At 46.9% G+C, this 22,360-nt stretch overlaps 1 protein-coding gene across 2 annotated transcripts in view; it reads left to right on the top strand.

Annotated features, from left to right (window-relative positions):
* LOC126297514 (protein capicua homolog) overlaps nt 1-22,360 on the top strand; it is a 329,900-nt gene that overhangs the window by 174,666 nt on the left and 132,874 nt on the right. For both annotated transcript variants that reach the window (XM_049988400.1, XM_049988401.1), the window contains one exon: nt 6,791-7,617. In XM_049988400.1, coding sequence (XP_049844357.1) covers nt 6,791-7,617 — 827 coding nt within the window. The remainder of the gene's footprint in view (nt 1-6,790; nt 7,618-22,360) is intronic.

Raw genomic sequence — 22,360 nt, 5'->3', positions numbered from 1 at the left:
ACTTGATGATTGAGACGTTGCTCTTTAAGTTTGTCTCATTCTCTGCTTTTGGTGCTCCTCAAATCATGCAGTGTTTAAAAAGGATTATTGTGATGATGCACTGTGCATTTGGAGCATGCTCAGTTGAGTTTGTGTCAGCATGTCCCTCAAGCTATTCCATTCGTTGGAGTCCTGTTGCCTTGAGGAAGGTGTTCACACTGTACTGTGTTTGTGTGTTATTGTCTTGAAAGACAAATCTTATAATTGAAATGTTGAATGTAGAGTTATTAGGTTGGACAGTCTGGTCCTTATATTGTACAGCCCTCATATTACCCTTGACGGGGATGAGAGGCTTTTGACATCTGTTCCATCTGTTGACAATACTGACACAAAATATGACTGACCACCTCACTACTGTACCTATAGGACTGCATGCCTGAGATGTGCATTGTTATCAGGTGGCCTCCACACTTTTCTGTGACAATTGATTTGATTTTGACAGTGAAGCTAAAACAGCTTTCGTCTAACCCACCACTGCGCGCACCGAAACAGAGTTTACTGTGCGGTATCATCGCTCCCTGTATATCTAGTAAAACCAACCAATGCCCTTAAATAATGCAAGAAGTCCCTTTACCTGTTTTTTGTTAGACATAGTTTCTTCAGGTCTAGTTGTCCTGTAGATTCTATATCTTTTACTCTCCAATGTCATGAATTCGAAGATTAGGTGTGATGCAGTTTCTTCACCCTCATCACAGATCCTACATTTAGGGTCTTCCGTTATACCTGTTGTGTGTAGGTGTTTTTTGAAATTCGTGTGGCCGGTCATCAGTCCAGTCATGAGTATAACCTCTTTTCTGTTCAATCCCAGGATTACAGAGTTTCTTTTAAAACATAGCTTAGGCATCATTACATTACCATGTTTTTGTTTATGAACCTTGGTACAATATTCTGCATGCTGTTTCCTAAGCCAGTTCTGTAGTTCTAGTTTGATCATAACATTGGTGATTGTCAGGACAGGTTCTATTCCAATAAATGGTGGTGTTGCCCCCATTCTGGCCAGTCTGTCAGTTTGTTCATTGCCACAAATCCTCTGAGTGGCCAGGAACGCACACAAACTTTACCCTATTGCTTCCTCCTAGCTCCACCAGAGCCCTGTGGCATTCTGCAACAATCTTAGATCTCGTTGCTGGGCTGTCTGAATAAATGTAGATGCTATGGTTCTTGTAGCACCTACGCATATTCTCCTCCACACATGCCCTGATTGCACCAATTTCAGCTTGGAATACCGAGGCTAGTTTTCCTAGAGAGATGATGCCCTCCAGTCTTGGCTGAGCCCTGTACACCACTGCCCCAATGCCTTGGTCTGATTTCGACCCATCGGTGAACCAAACAGTGTCCCCCATACGGTGTCAAACTGTTTTTTTCCCCACTGCTTCCAGCTTCCAATTGTTATATTGTATGGCTTGTTGAAGCAGTTAGGAGTTGTTATATAGTCGGCCAACATTTCCCCAGCCATTCCTATATTTACTTCACTCACTATCTTAGTGTGTGATTCTGGATATCCCAATGAGATCCAAGTCTGTATGCCCCAGCTGCTGCCTCTATCTTGACCCAAAGGTGTAGTGGAGGCATGTCCATCATGGCTTCCATCCCAGTGGTTGGTGTGCTGCTGATTCTGCCTGTTATGGCTAAACAGGCCAGTTTCAGCACCTTAGCAAGCTCCTTAGCTGCAACCCGCTGTTCTACCTTCTTCCACCACACTACAGCACCGTAGAAAATCCTAAGTCTAACCAACGTGATGTATAGGCTAGGCTAACCCAGAATAACCTGCATAGGATTCTTATGAGATTTTCTCCTGCCTTTTGCAGGAGAGCTGGAAAGATTCCGTCTGGGCCAGGTGACTTCAAAGGTTGGAATGTTCCCATCGCCCATTGGATTTTATTGAAGTCCACACACTCCTTGGCTGATTCCCAGTCCTCTCTTCGAGTGCCTGAGAACCATTGTCTCTCCGGGATCACATTCTGGTCTGTGTTGTCCGGCAGAGCATATTGAGGAAAATGAGTTTTGAGGAGCGGTTCCAGCGTCTCATGTGCTGTTGGTATATTTCCCATCCTCCTTCTTCAACGTACCTCCTAGATTGGTTGGTACTCTAGTGAGGATTCTGTGAAGTCTGGCTTTAGCAGCTGTGCTCTCCATTTCCTCACAGAATGCCTGCTTTGCTTGTCTAATTGCAGTGTTGTAGTTGACAAGGGCCTCACGAAATTTTGCCTGTTGTCCTTTGCGTCTCACAAGGTTAAACAGTCTTTTTACCTTTTTTTTGTGTTTCAAAGCTATTATTCCACCAAGGCACATTCCTATTTGTGCACTTCCTGGTGATGGTGCAGTTCCTGGTATGAGGTCACTATGGTGGAGGTAACAGCCTCTGCTACTTCCTCAAACTCTACTGGATCCCTTATCGAGGTTTTAATTTCCAATAAGCTTAAATCAAGGTCCCTCCTATATGTCTGCCAGTCTGTTTTCCTAGGATTCCTGTAGGTCATGGTCTGTCTGATTCCCATTTCAACCTTGAATTTAATGTACATGTGGTCCGATCAGGATGGCTCTAACACCACATGCCATTGTTTGAAATAGCTGCCCATCCTTCACCATGGAACCAAAAGTTATGTCAGTTACTTCTTCCCTTCTGCTATTCCTGACTGTAGGTTCATTGTCCCTATTCAGGACCTCCAAGTTGTTAGCTAAGAGATATTCAATAAGGTACTCACCTCTACTGTTGGTGTCCTTGCTGCCCCACACTAGGTTGTGGGTAGGTTGTGGGCATTGGTGTCACATTCGACCAACAATTGGTCACCTTGCTGATGGCTGGTTTCTTCTAGTCCCCTCACCTCCAAAGGAGAGGGAGAACTGTCTTCGTAAAGGACGTATGCTGAGGCCAAAACAATTTCCCTCGTGATACCTTCCTCACGTTGCTGCATTTTGATTTTCTCTAGGTCCATGGAGCAGAAATCCATCATTGGCATTAAAGAAATTCCATTTCTTACATAAATGCATGTTCTGGAGTTTCTTAAATTTCTGGCGTAAATCAGCTTACTTCCAGTGCCACCGAGGCCCGATACGTCCCCTTTATATAAGTATGGTTCTTGTATCAGGACCACATCCATTTCCTGCCTCCCCAGGCAGCGGCTCAGAGCAGCAGAGGTCGCCCTTTATTGTGCTGCAGATTAATCTGCCGCACCTCCAGTCTCTGTCTGGCTGCCATAGTTGCCTTTGAGGTCTTTGATAACCCTGCTGGTGACCAGCAAGAACCCTGAAAACAATTTCAGGTCTTGCTCTCGCATCTCCTTCAGGGACTTCTCTCCAACCTCCACCACCAGGGTTTGTCCTTCTGTTACAACCTTCTGGTAGATTACTCTCCAGCGCTCTGTCGAGACTTTTGAGTTCTGGACCTCTATTTTCCCCGAACAGAGTCTTACGGGAGACAATCTTAAGGACCTTTGGTACCCACATTGATACCTTTGCGGTCTTAAGAATGTCCGCTGCTGTCTTGACCACCAGTTTCGCTTCCTCTCATGGGGATATCATGAGCACCTTGTCCTTAAGCCATTCCACTGTGTGCATCCCCTCACATACAAAATCGAGGGCACCATGATCTAGATAGACCCATAGACCCTTCTGAAGTTTAGGTCCTGGACCACTGTCCCCCCAAATCTTTTCAAAGAAGGCCATCTGTACAAGTTCCTGCTGCTGCGAAGTGATGGCTACCAGTGGATAGCCTTCCTGGATAACTGCCCTCTTAAAAACTGAGACTGCAGTACTATAGGTCTGTTTTCCTATTTCTTGCCTCAGTTTTTTCTGGGCTTGCTTATCCCTGGAGGAGGGAGTCTTAGATTCTTCCCTTATCCTCTTGCTGCCTGTCTTCGAAGTTGTGGGGGTCTGCATGTCCCCTTCAACCTGAGACAGTTTTTTCTTAGGGTCTTAGGCTCAAGCCCTTTTAATTCCCTTCATGTGTCTTTGAGAAGCCATTCTTTCCCCTCCTTTTGTCTCTGTTCTCTGAGGAGTTTCCTCCTCTGGGCCCCAGACAATGCTTTACCTTGATCTGGTTCAAGTTCTCGGTTACAGTTCCCACTTCTGGCTCGGGTCTAGACCGTGATTCAGTAGTGGGAATGGATTCCATTGGTCCTGTGTCCAATGTTTGTGTGCCTGAGATCTCAGTTTTACCCTCCGTTTGTTTTAATTTATTTTCTTTAGTCATGTCCGTCTTGGTTCCACAAGATTCATCAAGGTGGTGTCCCCTGGAGAGGTCGGTGACAATTGTCAGGTGTTAGAAAAATCACGTATTCATTGGTGAAGAGAACCCAATGCTATTCATCAACATATCACTCCAGGTGCTCCATTGCTCACTTTCTTAATGCACTGTGGTGTTGCGGCAGGGAGTTTCTGGAGATCTAGGGTATCATACTGTCTGAGTTTATACAGCCCTCCAATTTGTCGCTGAAAAGGAGTGCAGTTTCGTTGCATTCACCTTGGGATCACTATGAACTATATTTTGTCTATTGTGGTAATCAGCAGGAGTTTATAACCATGCCCAGTTGCTACAAGTCTGATCTGCAATGGTATGTGTCAACCCCATAAAACGATAATGTTACACACCTTAAGCTTTAAATTACTCTTAAAGGCTTGTTGACAGACTAAACAATGTACACAAGCCATTTATATTTTGTAACACAACATGCTCTACTGAACTGCAAAGATAATGCTGACTTACTTTTACCTCGACTGCACCCCTGGCTGTACATAGCAATTTATTGTGGTCAAAATATCATTGAGAAAGAGCTCTCCGATTAATAAAGCAAAGACTAAGCAAGACATCAGGATGGAGCAAAACTAATTTGAGCAGTTTATGTTAGAAATTATAAAGGACTTATGACTGAACTTCATGGCACATCGATTAGCGTTGATTCAAACTCAAAATTCCTATTGTTGTCTGACTGATGTGGAACTAATATACTGTGACTTCTGTCATGGAGATAAGATAAAAACAGTGAACCAGCTATGTCAAGTATTTCATGATATTTATACTTTTGCATGAGGATATCATGGTCATTGTAATTAGAATAGCTGAATCACAAAATTATTCCAGTGACAAAGTTTATGATTGATTGATTGATTGATACTAACATATCATCCATCTAAGTGAATGTAACCTTTTCAAAATCCAGATTGTGTGTCACCAAGAATATTTTTCTGCACTTAATGTTTACAAACTCATTTGTTGAGTATCTCTTCAAGAATGTTAAAACGCTTCATCAAAATATCTGACTTTAAGTACAAGTACCATTCCTGCTGATTAATAAGTACTTAAAATAAAAACTTGCACTAAGTTGGTTTGTATGTCCTTGGCAAGATAAACTTCCTTTTAGCATGCTATACGTGATCCAGTCATGTTAATGCGACTATAACCTATGTTTGACATCAGTGTGCAGTAACCACTCACAGATGGCAGGTGGCAGCACTAACAGTGGAGGATATATAAAGCAAGTCAGTGGAATGTGGAAAACAGTGTAGTTATTGTCAAATTGTGGAAATGGAGTGTTCTATTTGATGGCCGAAAGGGCATGATCATTGGCTTTCGGGCCAAGGACGGAAGCATTTCTGTAATGGCTAACTTTGTAAACTGTTTGCACACTGCCGTGGTTAAAGTAGACCATGCATGGCAAAATGGTGCTATCCAAAACTGGTGCCAAAGGAACTGTGGTACACCATAGGCCATAGATGATGGGTGCATGAGGGCTGCAGAGTGCGTGCATACAGGGAAACAGATGTGCAACTGTTGAGCACAGTGGATCAACACAAATGTGCATTTAGCCTTGGCAACCATGTCCACTCCTACATGCAGTTAGTTTTTTCTCTACACGATGGCATCTACCAGCAGGACAATGTAACGTGTAACACAGCTTGCAATGTTTGTGTGTAGTTCGAATGCAATGTATGTGCGTAATTCAAAGATTACCAGGATAAGTTTACTGCACTCCTCTGGCCACCAAACTATCTGGATTTAAACCCAACTGAAAATCTGTGGTACCATCTCAAGTGAGCTGTTCGTGCCGTGGATCCTCAACTAAGAAATTGAATGCAGCTGACCATGGCATTGGAGTCGTCATAACTTGACATCCCCATTGGTACCTTCCAGAACCTCACCACACTCATCCTGCACATCTCGCTGTGGTGTGCACTGCTAAAAGTTATTCATGCTTTTGGCAGGTGGTCACATTAAGGTGACTGGACAGTGTAGTCTGTAATGTTGTAAACTGCAACTGCACGTATTTAAGGAGGTTGACAGATTATGTGTTAGTCCACATGATAATAGCATATTAAGATATAATGGTTTATGTGTGATCCAATATGTGTGTTGCACCTCAGGGGAGAACTTCATTAATGTTGTCTTAGCATACAGAGAAAAAAGTAGATGTCAATCTAATTAATCTATGAAGCAGCTATTACTAAATACTATCTTATGCTGTACAGTGTAAAGTATCTGAACTTCTGAACGATGTAAATAATACTGCAGCAGTGAAACTGTTTATTGATATTTGGGAAAAAAAGTCTTATGGCCATGTTGCCTAGTAATGAAATGTTTGATTTATTATGGTAAGAAGGCTTTCGATGCAGAATGTATACAAGTTTTGAAGTGGTCAGCTTAAGGTAATGTATAGGGGAAAACACCAGAGCTGATAGACTATTGCTATATGTTAAGAAATCTGATTTAGAATAAATTCAATATATTGAAAGTTTGTTTTCATAAATTTTGCAGATTACCTTCAGGAAGTATTGAAAGTGGAGGCAAATTTCCCCACAATGCTGGTGACAAACCTGGAGCAGTTGGAGTACTGTCGTATCCATATCACTCGCCTGTGAATCCTATGGGTGTCTCTGGCTTCCAGCCTACTGGCGGAGCTTTCAAAACAATGCCGGTTTCTCCGAAGGTTGTGAAAGGACCAATCGAACAACCACACTTACAGCAGTTTAACAAAAATGAGCAAGAACATGTGAATGTTTCGGCATCATGGAGTGGAAGTGTTGTAACTTCAGTGAAATTACAAGATAGTAAGAATTCTGGTAGTGCTGTAACGAATGGTGTTTCGACATCAGTGCAACAAATTCCTTATTTAGAAAGTGGACGTCATTGGTATAAGTCATCCTCAAATTCTCTGCCACAAAGCCAAAGTAGTAGTGTAACCAAACCGACGATGGTCACCATATTGCAACATCCATCAAATATGGCTGCACAACATTACGACCATCACACTCCGAACAGACAACATCCACCTTCTTCACAATCATCTGCTCCTCATCCTCAGACGCCCTCGTACCAGTCACAGCCGTTGACCCTAACGTTCTTGGACCCTTCATCACATACCACCTCGACCACGACATTAAGTCTTACTGAAAGTGGACCATTTGGGAATTTTGTTTTAAAAACTGAAAATTTTGATGTGGACCATATGCCTGTAACTCGGCGATCACCAGGAAGTGGATCGTCTACTTCGGCATCGGAATCTGTACAGTATGCTGTGCCTCCTGGTGCCCGTGTCCAGAATATTTACATGCCACAAGGAAATTATCAAACTTCAGGAACAGGTGGGTGTTCATTTCTCTTAATCTGTTATGCTCCATGGTTAGTGATTTGAAGAAATTATGTGTACTTGCCTGAATCGTAACATTGAGCATATAACACCGACCCAAACACAAGTGACCTCAGAGTGGGGTAAAATCATCAACTTATCAGGCTAACAGGCAGTTATCAACAGCCTAATTGATCTGGTTGCTGCACTAGATACTTATTTTGTCTTGCAAACCAGTGTTAAAGGAGATGAGGTCACTTTCAATACTTCGAAGTGGTTACCACCAAGACGAAGTCTGAAATTCTGTCTGGTGGAGACGCAGTGATTTACACCACTCAGACAAATGTTCTGCAATCACAGCTAGCAATTTGTGTATGTAGGTGAGTTTTACACACTGTACAAACACTAGTGACCCCTTCCCAGGTGAACTGAAAGAATGTGCAGTCAAGTGTGCAAATTATGTCGCCATTCCGCACAGTGATTGAAATACAGCAAACTGTCCCAACGGTGGTGTGTTATCGTTGTCATGAGCTGGCTGCTCACACGAGGGGGGGGGGGGGGGTGGGGGGGGGGGGATGAGAACCATGGTAAGAGAAAAGTGCTGTGTGTGTGTGTGTGTGTGTGTGTGTGTGTGTGTGTGTGTGTGTGTAAAGAATGTTGAATAAATCTCTGCCACTGGCAGCTCTACATCAAGCATGAGCTCTGTACTAGTGAAGTCAGTCTGAATGTTATGCTTTCACCCAGATACCTCTGACCCAGTTTTGTATTAGCATCTACGTTGAAGTTATTTCCACTTAATAAGCTACTTCAAAATCTGTTTGTGTAACAGTGTTGGGGTAACACCCTCATCCTCCTTCTGACCCCTGGTAAACTGGAAAGCATGCTAATCAGTATTTCTTAAGGGATGGAAGATTAGGGATTAATGTTTCCTTAACAAAGAGGTCATTAAAGGCAGAGGACAATATTGAATTTGTCATCGACTGAGTAGTTACACAGCTGTATCCTTTTTATAAAGAAACATTAATTAACTGAATCAATTTAAGAAAACCACAGTGACTTAATCATTGATCTGCCTCACATGGAGGAATTTGCTCAAGTCGGAGGTACAAGGTTTTGCAGCCATGGATCTCTGCTACTGCTCTTAATGTGGATGCTTTTAAAGTTCGCATGTTTCTTGACTACAGTTCTGGTGAGGAACTTACTCTCACCATGTAACTGCCACTCTGGTGTGCAACACGTTCAGTCTTGATACAGCCCCTGTATCTGTAGTCTACAAATTCAAGCCTATGTCTTCCTTTGTTAATGGACAGTCACATATGATGTTCTCTGCCATATTTTGTGTAGTTATTTTCTGTTGTACAGTGACCAGACATACAACTAATATTTTGATATTGTGTGTTCAGGTGCGGTCTGTACCTGACTCTCAGCATGTCTGCAATCTCTATAAATATTAAGACTGTAATAAACTTTGTTCTTTAAAGGCACTGAAATGCTGATGGTACAGAACAACACTTATACCCTTTTTCAAATGAAACTTTATTTAAGCTATCTTGGACTGAAACATGGTTTCAAAGTCAAGGTGACATTTTCCCCAGTTTGTAACTAATGTGTTCTGAGTCTGATATACATTTCATAGTTCATTACATATTGAGCTATTCTTCACAATTTTGTATTGCAATGGCTAAAGATATCATTTAAGAGTGGAGTGAAAAATTTGTTTCCTTTGTGATGAGACATGAAATTGTGGGGAGAAAACAGTTTCTTGCTGTGTTGACTATTGTGTCTCTGTTATTCTTGGTTAATGTGTCTTTGTTGTTTTTTGGTGATGGTATGTAATTTATTTGTTGGGTAGTCCTGATCTGTTCAGTGTGTGTTTCCATTAAGTCTTGATGAAAATTAAATCTGTTATTGTAAGTTTGCAAAAATTTAAATTTGAAATGAAAGCTATGAACATGTCACTGAAATATTGAATTTCATGAAAAGGGTTTATTGTGAATTATAGAAGTCAGCCTTTTTTATTGAGACATTCAATCTTTTGAAGTTCCTTGAGTGTATGGTGGTAGGCTTTCTCTGCCTTACAGTGAGGCCCTATGCACCTATTCCTGCTTGCTGCTTTATAAGTGAAAATGCTTTGATCACACTACCATGGGTTGTCATGATCAGGCTATGTATGGAAGACGCAGCTCTTCTGCCCATGAACCAGTTAAGCATATGTGCCATTGTACTTCTTCACCCATGTGTAACGGTTTCTCTCAAGCCCATCCAGTCCAGAGCAGGGAATGCCTGTTCTTTGCAGAAGAAAAGAAAATGTAATAGATTAAAGTCATACAAAGCATCTCTTTTTCTGAGGTAGAGATTGTATGCCACACAGCTACCCAGTTTCTTGAAGTTGTTTGCCACCGAATTGAAGCATTCTGTACAGAAGACTAATATAGGCACTCAGACTTTGACAGCTGAGCATAGCGTATCTACCTGCATCTGTAAATGCAGCTGCAATCCCACACCACTAGTCCCACAACCACCCCTTCTACCACTAAAATAATTGTGGATGCCAAACTAATGTCTGAAAGGAATAGCAGGCCCTCAAGGCAGACAGTAGAAGAGACCCAGCAAAATGTTTCTCTTAAAATGGCCTAGCCAGTATCCCCAAAATCCAAGCTGGGGACAAGAACCAACAGACCAAATGTTCAGGTCTGAAGCCTGATGGATCAGTTGATTGCCATGCCATCGACGATACAGATACCGATGTGTGCTGAGGGAACCAGCAAGTCTGTCCAGTAATCTCCTGCCTCTGCTTCAATCTCCCCACCACAAAGGAACAATGGGGGAAAGACAGAGGAAAACCTCACCTTTAAGATTACTTCCACACTTCAGTGGAACTTTAATGTATTCCGAACACACCTGGAGGAGCTGCTTGTATTAGCTCAGGGTAGACCAATGTGTGTGTGTCTATAGCAGACACATTTTAAATTCTCTGCTGCAAATTAGCTGCTTGGCCACATTCTCCACGAAAAGGACAACCTTTGTGGACAGAGAACTAGAGGAGGAGTGTCAACACCTACCATTTCTCACTTCTCTCCCTCACAACAAGCCTGCAAGTAGTCATTGTATCAGTTATTAGTTGACAATATGTTTACTACACTTGTCCCACATGAGGTGCTCGATGAAGAGGCTCTCTGTCGCTCCATGACCACCTTATTCAGCTTTGCACCCCTTCGTCTTCTGTGGTGATTTTAACACACGCAGTGTACTTTGGGATTCTGCAACCACCCATCCCAGGAGTGGAGGAATTGAGAGCTTTCTTATGTCATAATGTGTGTTTTTGTTGAACGTGGTGCAGACCGTGCACTTTAGCACTGCAACAGCAGTTCTTCACCGCTATCAATCTCTCAGTTTGCTCTCCGGCCCTCACACATTCCACTCAGTGGGAAGTGGTTGATGACTTGCACTTAAGTGATCCCTTCCCAATGTGGATTCACATGGCAGGTAGTGTGGTGCCCATAACAGAGCCACAGTGATGGGTGCACAATAGAGCAGACTGGACACTTTTCAGCAGTCTTGCTGTGTTTGAACACCATGACAGGGTCCACGAGTGAATGTTACATATTACCCACATGATCCACCACACTGCTAAACCATCCATTCCACAATCTTCAGGACAGCTGAAAGGGCAGCCTTTCCCTTGGTGTAGTGAAGGAATAGTGCTCTGCAATCAGGACCAGGTGAGCTGTTTGTGTACCTTCAAGTGACAACCAACAGCTTAGAACGTCACAGCCTTTTGAATAGCAAGGGTGAAATCTCACCAAATTATTAGAGAAAGCAGAAAGAGATTTTAACAATAATTTGTGACTGCCATAAAATGCTCCACTACAAGTACGGTTATATTGGAGACTGTCAGAAGGATTTCTATGAGAGGAGGTAGATGCCTAGTTGTTACTGTAATAGGGAATGGATGTCTCCAGACAAACCCACATGACACTTCCCAGACTATGGTTGGCTGTTCTGCCACAGTTACCACCGACAGTCAGGATTCAGCTGTCTGACACTACAGAGAGTGGCTGCTGAGGGGGAGGGGGGGGGTGCAAATTCATATCTTGAGGGAAAGAAACATTGTTAGATAAAGCGTGTAGCATCCAGCACATGCTGGTCTATCGATTATTCATATGATTTTGTGAATCACACATTCTAAGTTGAAACTTTTTTCGAAAAAATTTTTTTGTCGAAATTTTCTTGAATTTCCCCACCCTTTAACGTGATCTGGAGACAACATAACCACCCAACCTTTGCACCCATTGTTGTTCACCAACCTAAGTTCAGCACATGATCAACATAGCTCATCTCAAACCAACACTTTTTCGACTTTTTTCACACCTTTATCTCTCCCTATATAAATCTCTCTTTACTTTCACTTTAACCTCATATTACCCTTTCCACCTACCAATACCATGTCAACCTCACAACATCCCTACAACGACCCCATTAAATTTTATTTACATTCCCTCCGCAAACATGCCTTCACCCTAGCCAGATTACACTCCCATATTTTATTTACTCAGGCTTGTCTGACATTTGGCATTACTCCCAAAGGCCTCACACTTAAAGTTCCCATCTCTGGCTGCAATCCTTCTTTCCATCAGTCCTTATACCAGTTCCAAACAGCACAATCCATAGCCCTCACCCGCCTAATCCTTCACCTATACATCGACTCGGCCAATGAACACACCCGTCAACTCCTATCCCAAATCAAAGTCCTCAATCTTTCCTCTCCCACATCCACACCGGCTGTACATAGCATCCTCCTACAGGCCAACCGCAAATTAGAACAACATGCCACCCTCCACCTCAAAAAACTATCCAATCTCCTGGTTTCCCACCTCCGGAAAGGCAACTCACTCACCCTCCACAACCTTTCCAACAAACCTCAACCTCCTCTCATTGCACACAGACCCAGTCTCTCCCATCTACTCAATCTCCCACTTCCAGCTCCACTCCCCCCAACACCTCAAAATTCTAGTCAACACAATCTGGAACCACAACACCCCAATTCAGTAGTTAACCTTTCCTCCAAACCCCTCTCCCAATCCGAAACCTCTGTCCTATCCAAAGGCCTCACCTTCAGCCCCACTCCCAGGTTCAACCAAACTGCCCTTGTCAAGGATTTACTGTCCTACACTCGTAGTCTCTGCTGGAAATATCACTTTGCCACGAAGAAAAACAATCCTGATCCCACTCCTAATGATCCAACTCCCCAAGACACTATCCAAATTGAACCCTGCCTGCAACAGTTCCGTCCTCCATCACAGCGGGACCCACCTCCTCTTCCTCAAAATCACCCTCTCCAAACCTTCCAGGAATTTCTCACTTCCAGCCTTGCCTCTCAATCTTTCTTGAAAAACCTTAATCCTACTCCCAACATCACCACAGCCGAATCCCAGGCTATCCGTGATCTGAAAGCTGACCGATCCATCATCATTCTTCCGGCCGACAAGGGTTCCACGACTGTGGTACTTGATCGTCGGGAGTATGTGGCTGAGGGACTGCGTCAGCTTTCAGACAACTCTACATACAAAGTTTGCCGAAGTAATCCCATTCCTGATGTCCAGGCGGAGCTTCAAGGAATCCTCAGAACCTTAGGCCCCCTACAAAACCTTTCACCTGACTCCATCAAACTCCTCACCCCACCGTCACCTCGCACTCCTACCTTCTACCTACTTCCTAAAATTCACAAATCCAACCATCCTGGCCGCCCCATTGTAGCTGGTTACCAAGCCCCCACAGAACGTATCTCTGCCTACGTAGATCAACACCTTCAACCCATTACATGCAGTCTCCCATCCTTCATCAAAGACACCAACCACTTTCTCGAACGCCTCGAATCCGTACCCAGTCTGTTACCCCCAGAAACCATCCTGGTAACCATTGATGCCACTTCCCTATACACAAATATCCCGCACGTCCAGGGCCTCGCTGCAATGGAGCACTTCCTTTCACGCCGATCACCTGCCACCCTACCTAAAACCTCTTTCCTCGTCACCTTAGCCAGCTTCATCCTGACCCACAACTTCTTCACTTTTGAAGGCCAGACATACCAACAATTAAAGGGAACAGCCATGGGTACCAGGATGGCCCCCTCGTATGCCAACCTATTTATGGGTCGCTTAGAGGAAGCCTTCTTGGTTACCCAAGCCTGCCAACCCAAAGTTTGGTACAGATTTATTGATGACATCTTCATGATCTGGACTCACAGTGAAGAACAACTCCAGAATTTCCTCTCCAACCTCAACTCCTTTGGTTCCATCAGATTCACCTGGTCCTACTCCAAATCCCATGCCACTTTCCTAGATGTTGACCTCCATCTGTCCAATGGCCAGCTGCACACATCCGTCCACATCAAACCCACCAACAAGCAACAGTACCTCCATTATGACAGCTGCCACCCATTCCATATCAAACGGTCCCTTCCCTACAGCCTAGGCCTTCGTGGCAAACGAATCTGCTCCAGTCCTGAATCCCTCGACCATTACACCAACAACCTGAAAACAGCTTTCACATCCCGCAACTATCCTCCCAACCTGGTACAGAAGCAGATAACCAGAGCCACTTCCTCATCCCCTCAAACCCAGAACCTCTCACAGAAGAACCCCAAAAGTGCCCCACTTGTAACAGAATACTTCCCGGGACTGGATCAGACCTTGAATGTGGCTCTCCAGCAGGGATACGACTTCCTAAAATCCTGCCCCGAAATGAGATCCATCCTTCATGAAATCCTCCCCACTCCACCAAGAGTGTCTTTCCGCCGTCCACCTAACCTTCGTAACCTCTTGGTTCATCCCTATGAAATCCCCAAACCACCTCCCCTACCCTCTGGCTCCTACCCTTGCAACCGCCCCCGGTGTAAAACCTGTCCTATGCACCCTCCCACCACCACCTACTCCAGTCCTGTAACCCGGAAGGTGTACACGATCAAAGGGAGAGCCACATGTGAAAGCACCCACGTGATTTACCAACTGACCTGCCTGCACTGTGATGCTTTCTATGTGGGAATGACCGGCAACAAACTGTCCATTCGCATGAATGGACACAGGCAGACAGTGTTTGTTGGTAATGAGGATCACCCTGTGGCTAAACATGCCTTGATGCACGGCCAGCACATCTTGGCACAGTGTTACACCGTCCGAGTTATCTGGATACTTCCCACCAACACCAACCTATCCGAACTCCGGAGATGGGAACTCGCCCTTCAGTATATCCTCTCTTCTCGATATCCGCCAGGCCTCAACCTCCGCTAATTTCAAGTTGCCGCCGCTCATACCTCACCTGTCTTTCAACAACTTCTTTGCCTCTGTACCTCCGCCTCGACTGACATCTCTGCCCTTAACTCTTTGCCTTTAAATATGTCTGCTTGTGTCTGTGTATGTGCGGATGGATATGTGTGTGTGTGTGTGTGTGTGTGTGTGTGTGTGTGTGTGCGCGAGTGTACACCTGTCCTTTTTTTCCCCTAAGGGAAGTCTTTCCGCTCCCGGGATTGGAATGACTCCTTACCCTCTCCCTTAAAACCCACATCCTTTCATTTTTCCCTCTCCTTCCCTCTTTCCTGACGAAGCAACTGCCAGTTGCGAAAGCTCGTAATTCTGTGTGTGTGTTTGTGTGTTTTGTTCATGTGCCTGTCTGCCGGCGCTTTCCCGCTTGGTAAGTCTTGGAATCTTTGTTTTTAATATATATATATATATATATATATATATATATATATATATATTATGGCATCCATCATCCATTACAAAATATTACATGTTTGTATTGCATGGATTGAAATACAGTGACGTGCCATAGAAGAATGCTGTGTAAAGTGGCGTGGCACTGCATTTGGGCACGTTTAAGACCAAGTAATTTGTCTTACATTTCCTCGAACACATATATTTTATGTACCAGACTCTTCAGAAAAATATGCACTGCAAAATGAACCTATTTTTGAAAAGTAAATTTTTTTTTTTCGTACAACCTCAAATTCTTGAGGGAGGTACGAAAATATCGTTGATCTGGGACTGATGCGCAGACCAGTCTTGAGTTGTTGTAGGGAGGTGGGTAGTCTCCACGTGCCCCATTTTTATATGTAGTGATTTTGCTGTTTCCTCTTCGTTTATTGCTCTCATGTCAGATTAAAGCAAAACAGATTTCTGTGTTCTGTAACATAATTACAGAATGCTTAAATATGTTATTAGTTTCAGATTTTATTTTATTTCCATCTCTCCGACAGTCGAGCATTAATCGTTTTGCAGGACAATGAAGTTATTTTTGTCAGTTTGCTAAAGAATATTGACTTTTATTAATATTTTCCATTGAGGCAGTCAATTTATTTGAAATGAAGTTTTTAACTTCCCACTATTCGCTAGTTTCAACTGTTTGCTGCATTTCAAGTGCACATTTTCGTCTTCTAACATGTATGGCATTATATCATAACAAAGACCCAAACATGAGATAATACAATACTGGTACTCCAAGAAAATTTATATCTTAATCTGGACATACAAATGTGCACTTTAAGCTGAAATATGCATTTTAGTAAGGTTCACAAAATTCCGATGCTCTCCGAGTAGCATCTGATGTCTTGTTTCCTTTTTCTGTGACATAATGTAAGATCTTTTACACATACAAACGTATGGGCTTCCTGCGTCGTCATAGCGGTGCGAGCGCAGTGATGCCTGTTACGTGGCGCACTCTGACAACTGCTGAAACGAACCTATTTCTGACAGGTTGCAGGAATATATTGATTGAAAAGCATGCAAGAATGTGTGATGAATTTCTTAAATCACAGATTATTTGATTCTCCTTTACAAATCAGCTCTTTGAGGAAGACCATTTAGAAGAATTGTGAGCCGGAAGGTCAACATTATATGTAAAAGCTTAGCTTCTCTTGCATCTTATTAATCTTCGAGAACAATATTATATGTGAAAGCTTTGCTTTTCTTGTAGCAACACTATGTATATTAATTTAAACCATCGTACCCTGAAATTCAAAACCTATCCCACCACTTCTAAAAGTGGTGCTCTGTTATCCACCCAACCTCCACAATTTCCTAGTCCGTCCATATCCCTCTCCCAGTTGCAACTCCTTGCCACAGGGATCTTATCCTTGTGGAAGATCTAAGTGCAAGACCTGCCCAATAGATCCCCTCTGCACTTCCTTTTCCAGTCCTGCACATTCTTATCCTACCTCATCAGATGGCGATCCACTGTGAAAGCAGCCGTCATATACCATCTCTGCTGCAATCATTGCTCAGCATTTTATATTGGTATGACTACCAGCCAGTTGTCCACCAGAATGAGTAGCCACCACCAAACAGTGGCCAAAAGTAAAGTGGATCAACCTGTGGCACAACATGCAACCGAAAATAACATGCTTGATTTTAATTACAACTTGACAACCCATCTGTATCCTCCCCTTCACCACCAGTTTCTTGGAAATGGACAGATGAGAGCTATCCTTACAATATGTTCTCTGCTCCTGAAATTATCCCAGTGTCAACTTACAGTAACCTACTATCCCTACGCCCTCCTCGCAACAGTTTCCACCACCTTGTCCTATCACTTCCTTCCCGTTTACATTCCCTCGCATTCTTTGCATGCTGCCCTCCTTTCCCCACCCCCTGCTCCCCCTGCTCCTCCCCTCCCCCTGCTCCTCCCCTCCCCCTGCTCCTCCCCTCCCCCTGCCCCTGCTCCCCCTGCTCCTCCCCTCCCCCTGCTCCTCCCCTCCCCCTGCTCCTCCCCTCCCCCTGCTCCTCCCCTCCCCCTGCTCCTCCCCTCCCCCTGCTCCTCCCCTCCCCCTGCTCCTCCCCTCCCCCTGCTCCTCCCCTCCCCCTGCTCCTCCCCTCCCCCTGCTCCTCCCCTCCCCCTGCTCCTCCCCTCCCCCTGCTCCTCCCCTCCCCCTGCTCCTCCCCTCCCCCTGCTCCTCCCCTCCCCCTGCTCCTCCCCTCCCCCTGCTCCTCCCCTCCCCCTGCTCCTCCCCTCCCCCTGCTCCTCCCCTCCCCCTTCTCCTCCCCTCCCCCTTCTCCTCCCCTCCCCCTTCTCCTCCCCTCCCCCTTCTCCTCCCCTCCCACTGCTCCTCCCCTCCCCCTGCTCCTCCCCTCCCCCTGCTCCTCCCCTCCCCCTGCTCCTCCCCTCCCCCTGCTCCTCCCCTCCCACTGCTCCTCCCCTCCCCCTGCTCCTCCCCTCCCCATGCGCCTCCCCTCCCCCTGCTCCTCCCCTCCCCCTGCTCCTCAACTCCCCCTGCTCCTCAACTCCCCCTGCTCCTCCCCTCCCCCTGCTCCTCCACTCCCCATGCTCGTCCCCTCCCCCTGCTCCTACCCCCCTCCCCCGCTCCTCCCATCCTCCCCTCCTGTCCCCCCTCACCTGCTCCTCCACCCTCCCCTCCAACCGCTCCTCCCCTCCCCCGCTCCTCCCCTCCCCCCGCTCCTCCCCTCCCCCTCGCTCCTCCCCTCCCACCGCTCCACCCCTCTCCCCTCCCCTCCACCCGCTCCTCCCCTCCACCCGCTCCTCCCCTCCCCACGGTCCTCCCCTCCCCACGGTCCTCCCCTCCCCCCGCTCCTCCCCTCCCCACGGTCCTCCCCTCCTCCCACTCCTCCCCTCCCCCCGCTCCTCCCCTCCCCCCGCCCCTCCCCTCCCCCGCTCCTCCCCTCCCCCCGCTCCTCCCCTCCCCCCGCTCCTCCCCTCCCCCCGCTCCTCCCCTCCCCCCGCTCCTCCCCTCCCCCCGCTCCTCCCCTCCCCCCGCTCCTCCCCTGCCCACGCTCCTCCCCTCCCCCCACTCCTCACCTCCCCCCGCTCCTCCCCTCCCACTGCTCCTCCCCTCCCCTCCCACTGCTCCTCCCCTCCCACTGCTCCTCCCCTCCCCCTTCTCCTCCCCTCCCCCTGCTCCTCCCCTCCCCCTGCGCCTCCCCTCCCCCTGCGCCTCCCCTCCCCCTGCTCCTCCCCTCCCCCTGCGCCTCCCCTCCCCCTGCGCCTCCCCTCCCCCTGCACCTCCCCTCCCCCTGCTCCTCCCCTCCCCCTGCTCCTCCACTCCCCATGCTCGTCCCCTCCCCCGCTCATCCCCTCCCCCTGCTCCTACCCCCCTCCCCCGCTCCTCCCATCCTCCCCTCCTGTCCCCCCTCACCTGCTCATCCACCCTCCCCTCCACCCGCTCCTCCACTCCCCCCGCTCCTCCCCTCCCCCCCGCTCCTCCCCTCCCACCGCTCCACCCCTCTCCCCTCCCCTCCACCCGCTCCTCCCCTCCCCACGGTCCTCCCCTCCCCACGGTCCTCCCCTCCCCCCGCTCCTCCCCTCCCCCCGCTCCTCCCCTCCCCACGGTCCTCCCCTCCCCCCGCTCCTCCCCTCCCCACGGTCCTCCCCTCCCCCCGCTCCTCCCCTCCCCCCGCTCCTCCCCTCCCCCCGCTCCTCCCCTCCCCCCGCTCCTCCCCTCCCCCCGCTCCTCCCCTCCCCCCGCTCCTCCCCTCCCCCCGCTCCTCCCCTCACCCCACTCCTCCCCTCCCCCGCTCCTCCCCTCCCCCGCTCCTCCCCTCCCCCCGCTCCTCCCGTCTCCCCGCTCCTCCCCTCCCCCCGCTCCTCCCCTCCCCCCGCTCCTCCCCTCCCCCCGCTCCTCCCCTCCCCCCGCTCCTCCCCTCCCCCCGCTCCTCCCCTCCCCCCGCTCCTCCCCTCCCCCCGCTCCTCACCTCCCCCCGCTCCTCACCTCCCCCCGCTCCTCCCCTCCCCCCGCTCCTACCCTCCCCCCGCTCCTCCCCTCCCCCCGCTCCTCCCCTCCCCCCACTCGTCACCTCCCCCCGCTCCTCCCCTCACCCCGCTCGTCACCTCCCCCCGCTCCTCCCCTCCTCCGCCCCTCCCCTCCATCCGCCCCGCCCCTCCACCCGCCCCGCCCATCCCCTCCACCCGCCCCGCCCATCCCCTCCCCTACCTCCGCTCCTCCCCAAACCTCTCACACCCTCTCCCCTCCCCCTCCCTTCCGCCTCCCCCCGCCCCTCACCGCCCCCGTCCCCCCATTCCCCCTCCCCCCCATTCCCCCTCCCCCCCATTCCCCCTCCCCCTGCCCCTCACCTCCCCTGCCCCCTCCATTCCCCCTCCCCCTGCCCCTCACCTCCCCCGACCCCTCCATTCCCCTCCCCTCCCCCTGTCCCTCCCCTTCCTCCACCACTCCCCTCCCGCCGCCCCTGCCCTCCCCCCGCCCCTCACCTCCCTCCACCACTCCCCTCCCCCCGCTCCTCCCCTCCCCCCGCTCCTCCCCTCGCCCCGATCCTGATGCTGTGCCTGGCAGTCTCTAGTCCTTGCTCACTCAGCTAGACAGTGCTCCTCTCCCCCTCCACCTGTACCATGCTATCCCTTCAACTTCTCTGCCCCACTCCAGACTGCTATTGCATTCTGGTCAGAGCTGCTATGGTAGTGGTCATGTGTGCATGTGGTGCGCATGCGTGTGTGAATGTGTTTGTTTTCTTTGGTGAACAAGGCTTTGGCCAAAAGGTATAATGTGTAAAACACTTTTTGTTGTGCCTGTTTGCAACTCAGTGGGTCATCTTTATAGTGAGTAACAATCTATTCTTTTTCTAATATTGTTGATATTCCAACCTGGAGTTTCCATTGGTTGATATATAGGAAATACATTAAACAACATGAAGCCTTTTAATACCATATTTTTGTTAGATACATTCGTGTGAATGAACTCCATTTCAATTGCACAGGGCTTCTAAGAATACTGTAGTTTACCATTGCTTAGAAGAAGGAAGATAAGTTATTTTGATTTCTGTTACATGTGTTGGTCAAAAGTATTATTAGAGCAGACAAAATACTACATACTGTTAATGTGTCATGGGAGACAGTAGGACAAACTGTCATGTACAGTAACTATAAAAAATGTTATGTGCCACTATTTGTAATATGTAAATCTTTGAGATTTTTCATGAGTTCACAATGAAGACATTTATCTCTCCGATAGAAGAGCAGCCACCAGATCAAGAACAGTTGTTGGAGGTGCTGGTCTATGTGAAATTTGTGTTCAAAACAAATTACAGTAAAGCCCAATAGGCTTCAAGTCAGAGAAAACGTTCACCATCAACTAAACTCCACCAGTGTGTATGATGATGTCCATAAAAATGGAAACAATCACCAATAGCAGTCATGTACAACTGAGTGAAAGGGCAGTAAATATCTTCCCTTTTGTAGTGTTGTATGTCAGGTGCCTAGGGGCCACTACATAAAAATCAGAGTGGGCTGTTTGGGTCAGTATACTGTGTTGTGTTGTGTTGTTTGCAAATTTGCTGCTTTATGCTGTCCATTGTAGTGAGTTAGAGTTCAGCTGTAATGATTGTCTTTCTGACTTGTATATGACCTTGTTCTTGTCACACCTTAGCTGCCCACAGTCAAGAAATTGCCCTTTGGGTCACACTGGTGGAATTTTCTACCTTTCTTCAAGACTTCCTCACTCCTATCCTATTAATTAATTACTTGTTGACTCCTGGGGCTACATAGTAGTATGGTGCCATGCTTCTTAGTCAGATGTCTGGTTAATGTGCATATGTGAGTCAAGTGACATTTTCCATCTTTGTGTAAGGATACTGAGCAGTTGTGCCCCAGGCTGCCTCAACATTCTCTCCATGGTGTTTTTCAGTCTCTGATCCTTAATTTGCATTGGCCAGGATAGTGGGACTATTAGAAACATCACAGAAGGACAGGCCTAGTCATCATTTTGGCTCAAACAATGATTTATCTGTACCCAGATATTTTTCTGTAGTTTCTTTTTAGCTTTTTTATGGTCAATACTTTTTGTGATTTCTCTCGTCTAGATATTTTGATTTAATTCTCCCATGACTTCTCTGAATTGATCCAGTTGTATTCTTAGACTTTTATGTACAGAAAGTGAAAGAATAATAAAATTGTGTGGTAAATTTTGTGGTAAAATGGCAATCGGGAATTGTAGTTATGTGAAAGTAAGAAGCAAACTGGCACAGTGGATAGAGGAGTTCCAAGCTGTAAATGAAATTGTGAACATTGATGATAATAACCAGCTAGACTCAAGATTTACTTTGTGAATAGATTATAAAAAAGTAAGAGTAGTGTACATACCCACACAGACAAAGTAGTGTCTTTGACTGCTAATAAAGAGGTACTGGATCCCAGATTTGATCCCAGTGACTGCTTAAATTTTGGTAAAAAATCATCAGCTGTGATGTCTAGAGACTTTCAGTATAAGGAGTCACCCTTTTCCTGCCAATGGTTTTGCTAGAGAGAGCAGAGAATACACAGAAGTTCAGGGCATCCTCTTGCTCTTAGGATGGAGAAACTGACTTAAAGACTGAAAGATTGACGACGACACATGCCAGATGTTGCGAAAGGCAGTGGAAACCTTTAGATATACAGGGTGGTCCATCTGAAGGTTCGGATGAGATTATCTCAAAAATTATACATCGGGTACAAGTAGTGGGTAAGACAAGTTTGTAAGCTCAAAGGGGAACATCAAATGATGATACATGTGACCCCCAGCCCCTGCCCCCTTGGGTGGGGCAGGGGGGGCAGCATTTAAATCTTAAATGGAAACCCCCAATTTTTATTGCAGATTCGGATTCTCCATATAAAAGTAATCAAGTTTTATGTGAAACATTTTTTTAAACCATTGACAGATGGTGCTGAAACTGAGAAACATTAAAATTGGGGAAGAACTCTGATTTGTGTAGAATGATTCAAGAAGGACGCACCAAATCGACAAAAAATGTTCACCGATTCTTTCA

This window comes from Schistocerca gregaria, chromosome X, assembly GCF_023897955.1.
Source record: "Schistocerca gregaria isolate iqSchGreg1 chromosome X, iqSchGreg1.2, whole genome shotgun sequence".
Lineage (NCBI taxonomy): Eukaryota > Metazoa > Arthropoda > Insecta > Orthoptera > Acrididae > Schistocerca > Schistocerca gregaria.
Note: the sequence above shows the minus strand (reverse complement) of the source record. Positions and strands in the feature narration are given on the sequence as shown.